The sequence below is a fragment of the Zalophus californianus genome, chromosome 1, assembly GCF_009762305.2.
Source record: "Zalophus californianus isolate mZalCal1 chromosome 1, mZalCal1.pri.v2, whole genome shotgun sequence".
NCBI lineage: Eukaryota > Metazoa > Chordata > Mammalia > Carnivora > Otariidae > Zalophus > Zalophus californianus.
Window position 1 is genome coordinate 69,483,577 of NC_045595.1, and position 16,269 is coordinate 69,499,845.

The 16,269-nt window shown below is 37.7% G+C and overlaps 1 protein-coding gene across 3 annotated transcripts in view; it reads left to right on the plus strand.

The window, feature by feature from the left end:
- The window catches only part of CTNNB1 (catenin beta 1), a 39,489-nt gene that overhangs the window by 16,881 nt on the left and 6,339 nt on the right, over window positions 1-16,269 (plus strand). For all 3 annotated transcript variants that reach the window (XM_027585661.1, XM_027585662.1, XM_027585663.1), the window contains exons 2-9: window positions 9,385-9,445; window positions 9,880-10,107; window positions 10,305-10,558; window positions 10,687-10,925; window positions 11,014-11,215; window positions 12,352-12,496; window positions 15,662-15,765; window positions 15,848-16,186. In XM_027585661.1, the coding sequence (XP_027441462.1) occupies window positions 9,433-9,445; window positions 9,880-10,107; window positions 10,305-10,558; window positions 10,687-10,925; window positions 11,014-11,215; window positions 12,352-12,496; window positions 15,662-15,765; window positions 15,848-16,186 (1,524 nt within the window). In that variant the 5' untranslated portion in view covers window positions 9,385-9,432. The remainder of the gene's footprint in view (window positions 1-9,384; window positions 9,446-9,879; window positions 10,108-10,304; window positions 10,559-10,686; window positions 10,926-11,013; window positions 11,216-12,351; window positions 12,497-15,661; window positions 15,766-15,847; window positions 16,187-16,269) is intronic.

Here is a 16,269-nt window from a genome sequence, read left to right on the forward strand (position 1 = left end):
GGGGAAAATTAGATGTTTACCTGATATTACAAGGCAACATCCTAAAATTACGCTGTAAAATATATTTAAAATAAGTCAGTAAAATCTGGCATTACTTTGTGATGCAGTTGATTCTTAGAATAGTGCCATTTTAATAGAACAAGAACTGAATGAAAATTTCTATTAAACTACTAAAAATAGGAAAATTATGTAATTAAATAAAATGTTATTTGTCTGAATATCAAAAAAATGCAGTGTTTGATTTCCTTGCTTTTAGAAAACATTTTTCCAAAGAATGTCTTTTTTTTTTTTTTTTTTTGCCTTGAGGTACTAATGGTTGGCTGAGAAGGTTCCACATTTCTTTTGCAGAGAGTCTATTTTAGAGGCCACTCAGCTTTCATACTTAGAAACATTTCCTTAATGTTCAGTATCACTGGCTAACACATATGGGGCTAAATGATATATTTTCTTGGACATGTATCATTTCTAATACTATTGTATTACATTAAATTTAATTCTGGGAATGTATGCAAAAATCTTAAAATATGCAAATGTTTTGCATTATCAGGTATGTGTTGAATTTTTTTTTCTCCTGAAAATATTCATTATTTTTAATGGCTACATAGTTATCCATTACCCCTTCTCACTTGGGTGATTTACAATTAGTAGTAGCTTCCTGATTGGTGTCCCTGCTTTTCTTTTGGCCCCTCACCCTCTTTTTTTATCCATACAGACACTAGAGTGAATTTTAAAAGGCCTAAATCAACAGTACATGCACCTCAGTGGCTTCCTAGTGCACTTTGGATTTTATTCTACATCCTTATTGACCTGGTCCTTTCCTCTTTTCATAGTTCCCTGACATCTCGTTACACTGGTGACCTTTTAGTACCTTTACCAAACAGCTCATAACCTTCCTTTGCACTTTTTCTCTGCATGAGGTGTTCTGTCCCGTCTTCAGTTGACTGGCTCCTCCTCCTCTGCTCAGATGTCCCTACCATCATCCGTCATTCTTACCGAGAGTAGCCTTCCTCCTCAACCAGTTACTCTGTTCTCACCTTGTTTATTTCCTTCACACCAGTTCTCTTTAAATTGTTTTGTTTTTATTAACTTTCTAATCATAGAATGCAAGCTTTACTAGATGTATGACCTTGACTCTCATTCACTGTTATTGCAGTGCCAGTAATATGAAAGGTGTTACATATTTGTTCAATGGATGAAAATATATTCCATTTAATAAATTATTTTTTATTCATTCCCTTGCTGATGAGCATTTGGGTAATTTCCAGCAATTTCTATGACTGCTTCACTGTGCAGACCTCTTGGCATACTTCTGTGAATATTCCTGCATAATAATTTCTGTTTTAAAAATGGAACTTTAAAGTGAGAGGGTATTTACACTTATATTTAATGGGTAGTGCCAACTTACCCTCCAGAAAGTTTCTGCCAGTTTAACTACAGTTACCTCTTAAATAATGAGATTAGGGGCACCAGACCCACACAGTCCAAAGTCTCTGTATAACTTTGACTCCTCCAAAACTTAACTTGCTATAGCCTACTGTTGATAGAAAAAAAAAAAAGCCTTACTAATAACATAAACAGAGGATTAAGACATTTTTTGTATGTTGTATTATATACTGTATTCTTACCATAAAGTAAGCTAGAGAAAAGAAAATATGAAGAAAATCATAAGAGAAAATACTTTTATTGCAGTACTGTATTATTAAAAAAAAATCCATGTATATAAGAAACAAGTGTTGGCAAGGATGTGGAGAAAATGGAACCTTCTCGCACTGTTGGTGGGAAGGCAAACTGGTGCAGCCATCGTGGAAAATAGTATGGAGTTTCCTCGAAAAATTAAAAATAGAACTACCATATGATCCAGTAATTCCAGTACTGGGTATTTACCCAAAGAATACAAACACACTAATTTGAGAAAATATATGCACCCCTATGTTTATAGCAGTATAGCCAACCTATGGAAGCAGCCCAAGTGTCCATTGATGGATGAATGGATAAAGAAGATGTAGTTTATGTAATGGAATATTATTCAGCCATAAAAATGAATGAAATCTTGCCATTTGCAACAGCATGGAGAGAGCTAGAGAGCATAATGCTAAGCGAAATAAGTTAGAGAAAGACAAATACCATATGATCTCACTCGTGTGGAATTTAAAAAACAAAACAAATGAGCAAAGAAAAAAAAGGCAAACCAAGAAACAGACTCTTAACCATGGAGAACAAACTGATGGTTATCTTTACTGGTCTGATAAACAAAATAAATGAGTTTCTATTCTTTTGTGTATATTTATTGCTATTTTTCCTTTGAAATGATGGTTCCTGCCCTTTCCCTGATGTTTTTTTCTTAATGATTTGTCCTTAGTTCTTTGCGTACTGTGGATATTAACCTTTAATCATATTTTACCTGTCTTGTGTCCAGCATGTCATTTTTTAAATTACTTTGTATGTGGTGGGTTTTTGTTGTTGTTGTTTTTGCCTGGAATTTAAAAATTTTATGTACACACACAAATGGTCCAGAGTTTCAAGTCATACTTCTGTTTGGCTTCTTACCATCATTTATTTCTATATATACCATCCTTGCTTATATATACCTTGTTTTATCTCATTGTTTTGTTTGATTTCTTACATGTAAGTATTTGATGAATGTAGGTTTAATTTTAATATAGGGAAATGAAAATAGATGAAAAAAGGATAAAAGAAATGTTTTTTTCGAAGACAAGCCTGTTTCCTGATACTGTTAATCACATAATCCACTGCCTCCCGCTACTTGAAGTATCACCTCTTTGATTTATTAAATTGCCATATTATCTCTTGGTGTTGTCTGATTACAGTAGTCTCTTACCCATTCATATCCCAGTTATACAATTCTTTAATTGCTGTGGCTGTTGATTTATAATGTATTTTAGTATCTGATAGAATCGGTCTCTTCTCATAGTTATTTCAGTCTTTTATTTTCCTTAATTATCTTCATACTTCTATTCCAAATGAGCTTAAGAACCATTTTCAGTGCTTAAGAAATCTGAGAATTTTGGGGGAATACATTAAATTCATAAACTAAGAGAAAACTAACAATATCTTACTAATATAAAAGTTTTCCAGTCAAAAAACATAACTCCATTTAATCTTGTATGTACTTTGTTTTTATTGTTGCTTTCATGAATGAGATCTTTTTGTGATTATATTTTTCTAACCAATTTGTATATAGGAAAGTAGTTTGTACATAATGGTCCCTTTTATTAAAAATCTAGTTTAACTGTGAATTGTTTTCTGTGCAGCCTTGTCACACTGTAACTTAAAATGGGTGTGAAAGTGTCTCTAGAGTGTTAACAAAGAAAGTCCTCAAGTTAAAAAGTATTTAGCTAATCATCATTTTGTGAACTCGAAAGAGAAACAGGATTTTCAGTTTCAGGATATAATGGAAACAGACCCTCCCACATCCCACGTAGCTTATAGTCTTTAGCCTTCTAAAATAGACTTGTAGCCTGCTTAGCTTTTGTGACTGCTGCCTCTTTAAGGAGACAAGTATTTATTTTATCCTCATCTTTGAGACTTGAGTTTGTTAGGTTTAGTTGGTTTGACAAAAATGTACACGAAATACTTGTGTCTTTTATGGATAGTTCCATTTTAGTTTGAAAATAGTAAAGTACAAAGATTTTCTCATATTTTGAAATCATATTTGGAGTTTACCTGAAATGTTCATTTGTTTTATTGTTAATCAGTTATTTTTGCTATGCAAGATAAAGAGAATAATGTAACGGTCATGTACTCATGGGTGACCCAGATTAAGAGATGTATGTATTTTTGCTGTATTTATTTGACTTTAAAAAAATGCTGGAGAGTTGAAGGCATCTTTAATACCCTTCATTTCTGATTCCCTTTGCATCCAGGTATTAAGAAGCTGGCATGTAATCTTTGTACTTTTACTGCATCAACAATATCAACAACATTAAACATTTTGTTTTTTTTTACTTAGCCGGCATAAAATTATACTTGGAAACTATAAAAATGTGCCTGTGTAGATAAAGGCTATTTCCTATGTACTTTGAGATAGCTGTGTTTTAAAATATCTTTTTGGTTGCTTAGATTAATACAGGCTAAAGAAAAACTATCTGCTTTTTGTAGTGATTTGTTCAAAGTGGATAAAGTGAAAGTGTGTTTTAAAACATTATCCTTTTTTCTGAAGGATCCAGACTGTTTTAGGATTATGTTACTGACCAAAGATTCTGTGTGAAGCTTCTCATTGGTGAGACTAAGGATATATCAGAGTGTAAAGAATATTACCATAGTCGATTATTTTAAATAGTAAAATCATATTTTCGGGTATACACAGGAGGCCTAAATATGCTGTACCAGTGATTATTCAAGGAGTTTCTTATATGTAACATATACATGTGCTTTATAAAAATATAAAAGGACAGGGGCGCCTGGGTGGCTCAGTCGTTAAGCTTCTGCCTTCGGCTCGGGTCATGATCTCAGGGTCCTGGGATCGAGCCCCACGTCGGGCTCCCTGCTCGGCGGGAAGCCTGCTTCTCCCTCTCCCACTCCCCCTGCTTGTGTTCCCTCTCTCACTGTGTCTCTCTCTGTCGAATGAATAAAATCTTTAAAAATATATATATATAAAAGGACTGCATTAAGAATCTGGCAAGCCAAAAAGGCTACATGTGGCAAACAAACAAAAGAAATTAAGCATGTAATTTCAGAATTTAGAAAAACTTGCAGGTGGTAGTGTGTACATTAGATGGATGGACATGGCTACTACAGGTTGTCCTGAGGTAACGGTTGATGCTCCTCACACCTTGCTTGGTAGGCTGGCCACTCATACAGGGCCTTCTGTGAAAATTGTCTGCTTATGTTCCCTCAGTATTACGGAGCTGTGTATCAAAGGCCTTATAAATTCTTACCCTTTTAACCCAGTAGTTGGAGCAGTCCTCATGTGGAAAGGTAAGTGGAAGAAACTAAGAGAATCTTTTATATGCAAACATTTTTGTTCAGCATTGTTTGAATAGGAAACTAAATGGGGGAGGACTAAATACTCAAGAAAGGGAGATTTGGTTAAATTATAGTACGGACATATGATACAGTGTAGATGAAAATATTTTGTTAGGGTCTACAAGGAATTGGTTTTTGTATGTTCATGTTAAAAGAATACCGATAGTAAATTTAATAAAATACTGAATATACCAGAATGTCATTAACTGTGTATCATTATTATGGGAACGACAAGGAAAAATATTATTTTATACTAAGCTTATATATGTTTTACTTTATAGGTAGGGTAGAGAATTGGGAAGACAATAAAATGAAGGAGGAAGAGAGATCATTTGGGAAATGTCCTAATTTTTCCTAGTCACAGACCATTCATATTCTAATAGCGATTTTTAAGCCTATGTATTTAAAGATAATACAAAGGGCATTAATAATGTTAGGAGTTTTGGAGGAGCAAAAGTGTCATTAGATACTTGTTTTTTATCGGCCGGTAAAGGGAGATTCCTCTCAGAATACACAAAGACATAGCTGAGGAGTAAAAGAAAGAAGGAAACTAGAGGGAGTTGTGATTTAAAAGTGTTACTGATGAATGAAAAGTGCCCAAACAGGAAGATTTGAGGAGACTATAAATTTTTTAACTGGCAAGGTATTAGTAGGGACGGTTAATAAAAATGCATTATGTTTGTGCTTTTAGATTTACAAAGCAAATTTTACTTATAATGGTTTTTAATCCCTGAGGATTTTTTGTAAGTTTATCATGCTCCTGAAATAGAGTTCTGTTTTCTTACTTGAAAACAGAGTAAGTGATTGGCTTTGGTTCTTCCAGTACGGGTTATTGGAAAGTGAATTGTTTGCATGAACTGCCAGTATAAAACTGTGGCTTTATAATAGATCTGCTTTATTTTTACATAGCAAAGTTACTCCTAGTTAGTAATACTCAAATTTTGTGAAATCTAAGGTAATTAAGATAATTTGTCCTAATGGGAACTGGAGAAGTAAACTAGTGTGAAACCTGTATCATGTCAAGAATTCTCACATAGACTTTGACAGAAGGCCACTTAAAGTACACAAGGTGAAGTAGACGCTCCAATTCACTCCTTCTGAAATTGAGTAGCAGCTAGTACGGCTAATTTTTTATAAAAGTGTTCTATGCAAAAAAATATCCTTTTATAACCACATAATGAACTAATGTATGTAACTTACGTTAAAATTATTCTGTGGAATGGCACAAATACTGCGTAATATTAACAGTCATTAAGTATAGGTGATGTGGGTGTTCATTATACAGTTGTGTTTATGCTCTCCTTTATGCTCAAATAGGCACTTTCCTGCCTATTTGAAATTTTTCCTAATAAGAAAAAAGAAAAGCCTAGAATGCTTAAGTAGTCCTATTAGAAAAGCTGAAGGAAAAATTGCTTATAGTAATACTTTGAATAAGGTATGGATCAGGATGAACTTTTCACCTAGGTAGAAATTATTAATATATAAAGGATATATATTTTTTTCTGTTCCATATCTTGTTAAGCTCTTAAGTCAAAAATAAATTTTGAGATAACTGGAAAGAATACATGTTTAACAAAAAAAAAAAATAAAAGGATGTATGTATCCATTACCTCACTAAACTGGATAAATTGGCTATCCTGGCAATCCTCTTTCTTTGTTAAAGCACCACTTGGTGGTGATAAAGCTGGCAAGACACAAAGCATTCTAATGCAGTCTGTAGTTAGTGATCACTTGCATTGGGAACATTTAGTACTTCATAATTTGCTAGCGTTATGCCCCAGGCTTTTCCCCATTTTTGTTTCTCCTAATTCTGAAATGGCCATTAGTTGGAGCTTTGATCCTCTAGATTGATCATCTTGTTTCTTCTCTCTTCTCTTTTGTATATTGAGCATCTTTCTCCTTTATGCTCTAAGAGGTTTTTTTTTTTCACCTTTGGTTATCTAGTGAACTTTTTATTTATTATCTCCAATCTTTTTGAGGGTAATAAATTGAAACGTTCTGTTTCCTTCCCCACCTTTACCCTTTTTTAAAATTCTGTGTTACTCTGGAGTCAGTTTTTCTGTTGGTTTTTCTTGAACTTTTTCCTTTGATATTAAAGATTTTTCTGATGTGTTTCGGAAGCCTTGGTTAATTGGGACCTCTAGAATGATTGGCAGGGTGTGGTGGAGGGAGCCAGCCCTCGGGCCGAAAGTTCTGTCCACAGGAAGAATGAGGAAAGCTTTCCTTTTGGGCAAGATTCTGGCCTAGTTTTCTTTGGACAGCATATTCAGTTTCTAAAGAAATTTCTAAAGTGAAGAGTTCTCATATTTTTGGAAAATTTGGATTTGTCTGCAGAGTAATGTAAGAGTGAGTTGGTTATACTGTTGCTTATGTAGATCCCCATTTTCCTTCCTACTTTTTATTTCTCAGCCTGCTGGGTTGACACTTGCCCTCCCTCACACACAGGATTGTAGTGAAGAGCAAGAATAATTCTTTTGTATGCTGCATAAAAAATTTAAAGTGCTATAAAAATAATAGTATTTACAAGTCCCCAACATACAAACTGATATTGTAAGTTTGGAATAGGAGCTTGCTTTTTTCCATAAAATCAGTATAGATTATGATCAATTTACGGATCAGCCCATATAAAGATTTTACACAGTAGCGTGGCAAAATGTTTTGCCTTTGCATCAACAACAAGGAAACAATACTATAAATGTTTTTGTCTTGAAGCCATGTACACTTGAACCCTGAACAATGCAGGGGTTAGGGGCACCAACCCCTCTGCACAGTGGAAAATCTGCATATAACTTTTGACTTGTTAAAAACTTAACTACTAATAGCCTACTATTGACCAGAAGCCTTACCAATGACATAAAGTTGATTAATACATACTATTTATGTATATTATAGTGACTGGTTGGTTTCTGAACCCTGTGGCATTCATTGGCCAAAGGAGGAGCCTAATGTAGACCATGTTTTAGGTCGCCTTTCCCGGAAGTATACTGGGAGCTGGAGTGGGGAACTCAGTTTCCAGAGAGTCGGAAAAATAAAAGTTAAAATGCAGCATCAGTGAATAGGGAACTTGGGTATTTCTCAAAGTGTGGTCTGCATCCTAGAATGTTCATTAAAAGTTCAGGTTTCTATGCCCCACTCCAGTCTATTGAATCAAAACATTAAACACATAATCCTGCTTGGTGTCTTAAAAGATTCTTATTGACAGGAACCACCTTTATTATTTTCTGTCCTTCATTTTGCTGTGTACAAAGATTGTCAGTTGTTTGTACTGTGGACACTAAAACAATTGTATCCACAATCTTGTCATCTTCACGTGTCAAGTGATCTTTGTGGTTGTAAAAATCTAGTACTGGAAGAGCAATTTCAGGAATAATTAATACATGCTTCCTTGACATTTGAGCAAATAGGACTTGGGAGTGTAGTTTCCAACCTTAGACTCTTTTTTACATTGATAGAATACACACTTCACACTTACATATTTTAGTCCGTATTTTTACATATTGGTAAGCCAATATGAAATTTGCGGTGCAAGATAAACGTTTAGGGGAATACTTTGTGATAAAGGAAATTTTGTTATTAGAAATATCTAGTGGCCATGAGCCTTTAAACAGTTCTCATTTGCAGGTAGTTTCCCGTGTGATTCAGTATTGTGACTATTACACAATAAAGCCAAAATGCAAATACGGAGGCTAAGATTTATATATATAAATATATAAATATGTAATTATATATGAATGATTAAATTTTTATAATCAAAACAGTATTAGTCAGTAATACTTATATTTATAATACATCATTGCTATAAATTTGAGCTAGAAAAATTTTACTAAAAAGTGCTTTTTGTGTTGCAGACTTGCATTTGAAAAGTAATTTTACTTCTTAGTAAAAGATTAAGTGAAGGTATTTTAGATGGCATTGTATCAGGAAAGAAAAACCATTTAATGAAAATCTGGTGTGTTTTTTTTTTTTCCCCCATGTCCAATTCCACTGTCCAGAATTTTTCAGTGAAAGAAGTTAAAAAGGGAGAGAGGCCTTTTGGGAACTCAGGGAGGAGTTGATTTTGAATAGTTTTTTTCCCCCACTTTGGCTTTCACTATAAATTTTCTTTATCTGCAACAGTAATTATGCTTTCTGACCTCCTGAATAACTGTAATTTGTATTTCTACTTAAAAAGAGGTGCTTGTTAACGAGGAATTTTTACTTAGAGGTTCAGCAGTGGTGGAGCTGTAGTTGAGTGTTACGGAGGAGACTGTGGAGTCTGGGTTTCACTCTCACATGATAAAAGGGGATTTGGGGCTTTTCATGGATATCGTCCATGATGTTTAGCAGGCCATCCTAGTGACTGAAAAGTACTAAAAACAAACTAATTTTAAATCCTAATGACTTGATTAACTCTTTTAGGGTATCTGAAGCACACCATACAACGGTTTTGAAAATCCCGTGTGGGCAATGGCTACCCAAGGTTTGTATCATAAATCTTTAGTTACTGAATCGGGGCTCTGCTTCATTGCCATTAACCCAGTCTGGCTCAGATCCCCCTGCTTTACTCTCTCCCTGCTTACTTGTCAGGCTACCTTTTGCTCCATTTTCTGCTCACTCCTCCTAATGGCTTGGTGAAATAGCAAACAAGCCACCAGCAGGAATCTAGTCTGGATGACTGCTTCTGGAGCCTGGATGCAGTACCATTCTTCCGCTAATTCAGTGAGTAACTGTTAGGTGGTCCCCCTAAGAGTGTAGAAATTTCATCACTGAGCTAATCCTGGCTATTGTTATTCTTGGCTGTCTTTCAGATTTGACTGTTCCTAACAATATTTCAGTGGGTCGTCATATCACAGATTTTTAAGGTGAAGATAACATTTCCGTGGTAGTAATGCTAATGCTGTTTGATTTTTATAGCTGATTTGATGGAGCTGGACATGGCCATGGAGCCAGACAGAAAAGCGGCTGTTAGTCACTGGCAGCAACAGTCTTACCTGGACTCTGGAATCCATTCTGGTGCCACTACCACAGCTCCTTCTCTGAGTGGTAAAGGCAACCCCGAGGAAGAGGATGTGGATACCACCCAAGTCCTGTACGAGTGGGAACAGGGCTTTTCTCAGTCCTTCACTCAAGAACAAGTAGCTGGTAAGAGGGTTATTGTCTTATTAGTAAGAGTCAGAAGTCAATTTTGAGAATGATTCTTACAAAAGTTAGTGTGTAATCGCTTAAATAAAATGATGTAAAGAGAGGGGAGTGGTTGTGATGTTACCTCACCACTTAGGGTAGCACGAACTCAGGCAAATGCTGAATTATGGATAGTGAGTGCTGATTATCTTTTCCAGATATTGATGGTCAGTATGCGATGACACGAGCTCAGAGGGTGCGAGCTGCTATGTTCCCTGAGACCCTAGATGAGGGCATGCAGATCCCATCTACACAGTTTGATGCCGCTCATCCTACTAACGTCCAGCGTTTGGCTGAACCATCACAGATGCTGAAACATGCAGTTGTAAATTTGATTAACTATCAAGATGATGCAGAACTTGCCACACGTGCAATCCCTGAACTGACAAAACTGCTAAACGATGAGGACCAGGTAAGTAACGATACAGCGAGCTTTTAATCTGCTTTGAAGGAAACTTTCAAGGAAGGAGCCTCAGAATGTCTACCCAATAGCAGTATTTGAAAACTAATACTGTCTCTTAATTCCTATATACATTATAGGTGGTGGTTAATAAGGCTGCAGTTATGGTCCATCAGCTTTCTAAAAAGGAAGCTTCCAGACACGCCATCATGCGTTCTCCTCAGATGGTGTCTGCTATTGTACGCACCATGCAGAATACAAACGATGTGGAAACGGCTCGCTGTACTGCTGGGACCTTGCACAATCTTTCTCATCATCGTGAGGGCTTGCTGGCCATCTTTAAGTCTGGGGGCATTCCTGCCCTGGTGAAGATGCTCGGGTAAGAAAACGTGGACAGAATGCTTGAAGCTAAGAAGGCAAAGAGTGCCCTCACAGCATTTCTGATGAGGCTTTTTTCTTCTTCCCAGTTCACCGGTGGATTCTGTATTATTTTATGCCATTACAACTCTCCACAACCTTTTATTGCATCAAGAAGGAGCTAAAATGGCAGTGCGTTTAGCCGGTGGGCTGCAGAAAATGGTTGCCTTGCTCAACAAAACAAATGTTAAATTCTTGGCTATTACAACAGACTGCCTTCAGATTTTAGCTTACGGCAATCAAGAAAGCAAGGTAAAAGAATTGTTCTGAGTGTGGTTCATGGAGCGTCAGGAAATCCAGTGTCATGTCCTTCTGTGGACTCTTGCACATTCTTTGTATGCTTCATCCTTTGTGTATATCCTAGAAAAAAAAAGTTGGACATCTCTTTTTCTTTAAACATTTGTCTGTATGACGCTAGGTGATAGGGTATAGTGGGCAAACTTAGAGCTTTCATTCTTAGGTGGGTGATAGACACTGAGATAATCTAATTACTGTTTAATCCATATATTCCAAGGAAGTAGAGGGGCTATGAGAGCAGCATATATGTGAACCAGACCCTGTTTGGAAGGTTCAGGGAGACCTGTGGGAGGAAGTGATAGTTGAGTTCAGCTCTCAAGGATGAGGAAAAACTGACTAGGTGACGGTCAAAGAGAGGAAATGACACCTTTGAAAGTCCTACTGAGGGAGGAGAGGGATGAGTTTATGAAGAGTAAAGAAGAGTAAAGGTTTGAGATTGAGACCATTGAGATATCAGCAGGGCAGGTCATGCAGGGCCATGTAGAATATGTTCAAAGAGTCATGGAAAGCAGTTCAGTATCAGCAGAGGCATGAAGTGATGAGATTTATTTTTAGAAAATCAGGATAGTTTGGAGGTGGGGGTATACAGGGAAGTAAAGGAGAAGAATGAATGGTGATTTTGTGATACATCATTTTAAGTAGGTGAATAATGATTAGGAAAAGCCAAGAGCCAGATCATTAGGAGTTCTAAGCGCCTGTTCTGGTTCAAATTTTCAACAAATCCACTTTGATGGATTTGTTGAACTGCTGTTGATGATACAGCATCATTATCTGGACCTTACTGTTGCATACCAACATGGTTTCTGTTTGTTTCTTTTGCTGTGATCAGTGGGGGGGGGAAGAAAATTGGGACAGAGTTGATATATTCTTGGGAGTACTGGGATGCCTGAATTTGAGTGGAATGCTGTAGAAGGAGGGGTTAAACAGGGCTCCAGTATGGGGATCTGGGTAATGGGTCCAGGAATACATTTAGGTCAGTGGCAAGCTGGCTGAAATGCTTGTATAATAAAATAGGTTGGTAATGTGGCTTTTCTTGGGCATATGGTGAAGATTCCATGACTAACGATACATATATATACATGTTTTTCTAGCTGATCATCCTGGCTAGTGGTGGACCTCAAGCTTTAGTAAATATAATGAGGACCTACACTTATGAGAAACTACTGTGGACCACGAGCAGAGTACTGAAGGTGCTCTCTGTCTGCTCTAGTAATAAACCAGCTATTGTAGAAGCAGGTAAGTATTCTGAGTGTCATGTGTACAGCATTTTGCAGTTCTAATTAGATTACCTGTCTTAGGGAAAGGGTAATACACCTTGACCTGTTAATGGGCTGAAATTGAATAGAAGCAGTTTGCAGCCAAGATCACATTCGAAGTATATGTCTTGCTTGACACCTGCACTGGTGCTGTTTAAGCCTAGTTTAGGCAGAGTTCTTATTACCCGTCAAAAATGATTGCTGATACTTGGTAGTTTACAGTTTATATTGTGTGCATGTTGGTAGCAGAGGAAAGGAATAGGTGGACCAACCAGGGCCTTTTGTTTTTTCTATCATGAGGATACAGTTACTCTTCAGCTACCTAGCATCAGTTCTCCTTTCTGTAACCCACTTAACAGTATCTACCTGGATTCTTAAACCAAGCTTCATATTACAACTGGAAGAGGGAAAATATGAAAGCATTTAATAGAAGAAAATGGTGGGAGTAAAGTGTAGGGTTGGTAACACCTGTTTTTCTCACTTGTTGAGAGTAATTTTACTTGAGAATTTGTGGGAGGGGCATTATGATTACCCAGGATGGCGGCTGGCACTGGGACGGACAGGTGTGGCTGCATTCATATTCAGCAAGGGAATGAAATTCTGCTAGCTATTCCAGAAATATGAGGAGTGCTTGCAAAAATTGCAGATTTTGGACTTAATCCCCAAGAATCCTTGGAGTGAAGTGACAAGGTCAGTAGGTAGTTGGAAATGTGTATGGGACTAGAGACCTAGGCATCTTCCATTTTAAGAAGTTAGCCAGGTTATTCTGATGTTCATTTGTGTGTTCAGAAAACATTCAGCACCTGTGTCTCATACACTATAATAAGCATGTGGTATACACTGGATAACCAAGCAGATATGGTCCCTGTATTCTTCCATTCTGGTGAGGGTGACAAAAATATGCAAAAGACCGGGGGGAGGGGCATTACAACTTAGAATGACTTCTGTGTCGGGGAGAAAGGAACAGCAAATGCTGATACAGAAGTAGTGGGGAGGGAAGAGCTTCCCTGGGAAGGGGACGTAAAATGGGGTTGCAGGATGAGAAGGCACCTGTTAGCTATATGAGAAGTGGGGATTAGATGCCTTCTAGGCAGGGAAAAGAAACATGTGCTATGTCCTGAAGGGAAGAAAGAGATTGTTGATCTCTAAGTGCTAAAGAGGAAGTGTGTGTAACTAGAATTTAATGAGTAATTGGTGAGTAGCCCAGAATGAGGTTGAGGGGCTAGGTAAGGGCCCATATCTTACAGGACTTTCTAGGCCTGTAAGATGTTCATTTATGCTTTTTTTCCAGCTTTAGAACCACAGATGTAGAATATTTAGTTCAATTTGCAGTGCTAGGTGGGATCCAAATTCTAAAGGGTTCCTTAAGGTTATGCTAAAGAATTTGGCCTTTGTCTTACAGAAAATGAGAACTTACTAATTGTTATTAAGCAGTGGCACAGCATCACAGTGCGGTGTTTGGAATGTTAGTATTAACAATGTGTGACAGTTTGAATGACCAAAGGCAAGCAGACCAGGCCACTGACATGTGTTACAGGCTTCTAGGAATGAAACAGTTTGGTATTAAAAATACACCGCAAAGGATGACTGTCTTGAGGTTTCTGAAAGAACCCATAGAATATAATAACTTATGGGTTAAAGGTACAACTAGAAGTGGTTTGTGGTGGGGAGAACATAGGTACCATTAAGGTAAAGGGAACTACCAGAATGGGTTAGTTTAAGATTTGGAACAAGATAATTTAAGAAGCTGACATACTGAGTGACTAAAACGGCGGTAGGTAGGTGGAAACGTATGGTACTAAAATGCAGGGGAAGACTGGGCTAGAGATTTGGGAGTTGACCTGTCACTGTAGGAGGGAAGGGGGTGTGTGCCTCAGGGGGCATCTGCATGGGACTCTTCCCTTAGACCTGCTGAGTACAGTGTGTGTTTTTAAAGTCTACAGGCTGTTTTGATGGGACATTTGCAGGTGAGATCCACCCTGTTAGAGTGAAGAGTAAAAGGAGGGAATGAAATCTGTGAGGGAAAGAAGGTAGAGGGGAATCTAGTCATTTAACAGATATTGAGCATCAGCCTTTTGCAGGTCACTCTCTCAGTAGCTGGAGCTGCTATGAGGAAGGAACCAGATAGGGACGATCCTTGTCCTGTAGAGGAGGTAAACTTAATTTTAAAACAGACCTAAAAAGGGGCACCTGGTTGGCTCAGTTGGTAGAGCATGCGACTCTTGATCTCCAGGCTCATGAGTTCAAGCCCCACGTTGGGTGTTGAGCCTACCTATGATTTAAAAAAATAATAAAAAATGAAAAATAAAACAGACCTGAAAAGATGAACAAGGAGGTGAGGGAAAGTATCTCACTATGTTCAGAAGTGACTTCAGTAGGAGACAGATGGGTGAAGTTAGGCCATTATGTGGGGGAACTGAGCTTCATTTAGACTTCTCCACCAGTATAAATGTCCTTCCTTAGGCTCCTGGATGGTGAAAGGTTGTGAACCTTTGGGGCACATGTTTTTGGAGTCAGTACCTTTCATACGGTCCCTGGTAATAAGCATTCCAGTGCCTTTTTGAATTGGTCTCCCATAGCTCCTTCAGGTCTTTGCTCAGATGTCACTTTCACACTGAGGTGACCTAATTACACTACTTGAAACTGTAGCCCCCACCAGCTTTTTTTTTCCATAGCACTTAACACCATCTGACATACTATGTAGTTTCAGTTTAAGTGTGTATTTATTGTCTGCCTCTAGCTAGACTATGAGCTCTATGAGAGTAGGGACCTTAGAGTATTTTGCTCACGGTAACAGCTCCAACTCAAAACAGGGTCTGATATTGGGTGAATATTTTTGAGATGACTGTATGAAAGTAAATAAACAATACAGATATTACCTAAGGAGGACAGTGGAAATAATGAAGGCAGCATTTTCCACATAGGGAAGGAACAATAGATGATACTCGACAGAAGTTGTCACTAGTTGAGGTGAATCGGAAAAGAAAGGGGAACTGAGCAACATCCTAGCAAATGAAAAGAAAGGACTTAGATGGAGGGGATGAGCTTTGGGAATGAAGATGGACACTCTCTAAGCCTAGAAAAGACAGTGCTGATAGGAATTGCCAGCTAATGGTCATTGCCTGAGATCTTCTTTCACTTCTAGGTGGAATGCAAGCTTTAGGGCTTCACCTGACAGATCCAAGTCAACGTCTTGTTCAGAATTGTCTTTGGACTCTTAGGAATCTATCAGATGCTGCAACTAAACAGGTAAATTTTGAGTATGCCAGTGCCTTGGTGACAGAATTAAGTAAGATGAATATGTACTGAGCATTTGTTTATATGTCCATAGGAAGGGATGGAAGGTCTTCTTGGGACCCTCGTTCAGCTTCTGGGCTCAGATGATATAAATGTGGTCACCTGTGCAGCTGGAATTCTTTCTAATCTCACTTGCAATAATTATAAGAACAAGATGATGGTCTGCCAAGTGGGTGGTATAGAGGCGCTTGTGCGTACTGTCCTTCGTGCTGGTGACAGGGAGGACATTACTGAGCCTGCCATCTGTGCTCTTCGTCATCTGACCAGCCGACACCAGGAAGCAGAGATGGCCCAGAATGCTGTTCGTCTTCACTATGGACTACCAGTTGTGGTTAAACTCCTGCACCCACCATCCCACTGGCCTCTGATAAAGGTAAACTGTCAGTCAAAATAGAAGGTTGCACAATTGAAAATGAACCACCTCTAGCTATTGGATGGCTGTCTAGGCATAAGGGA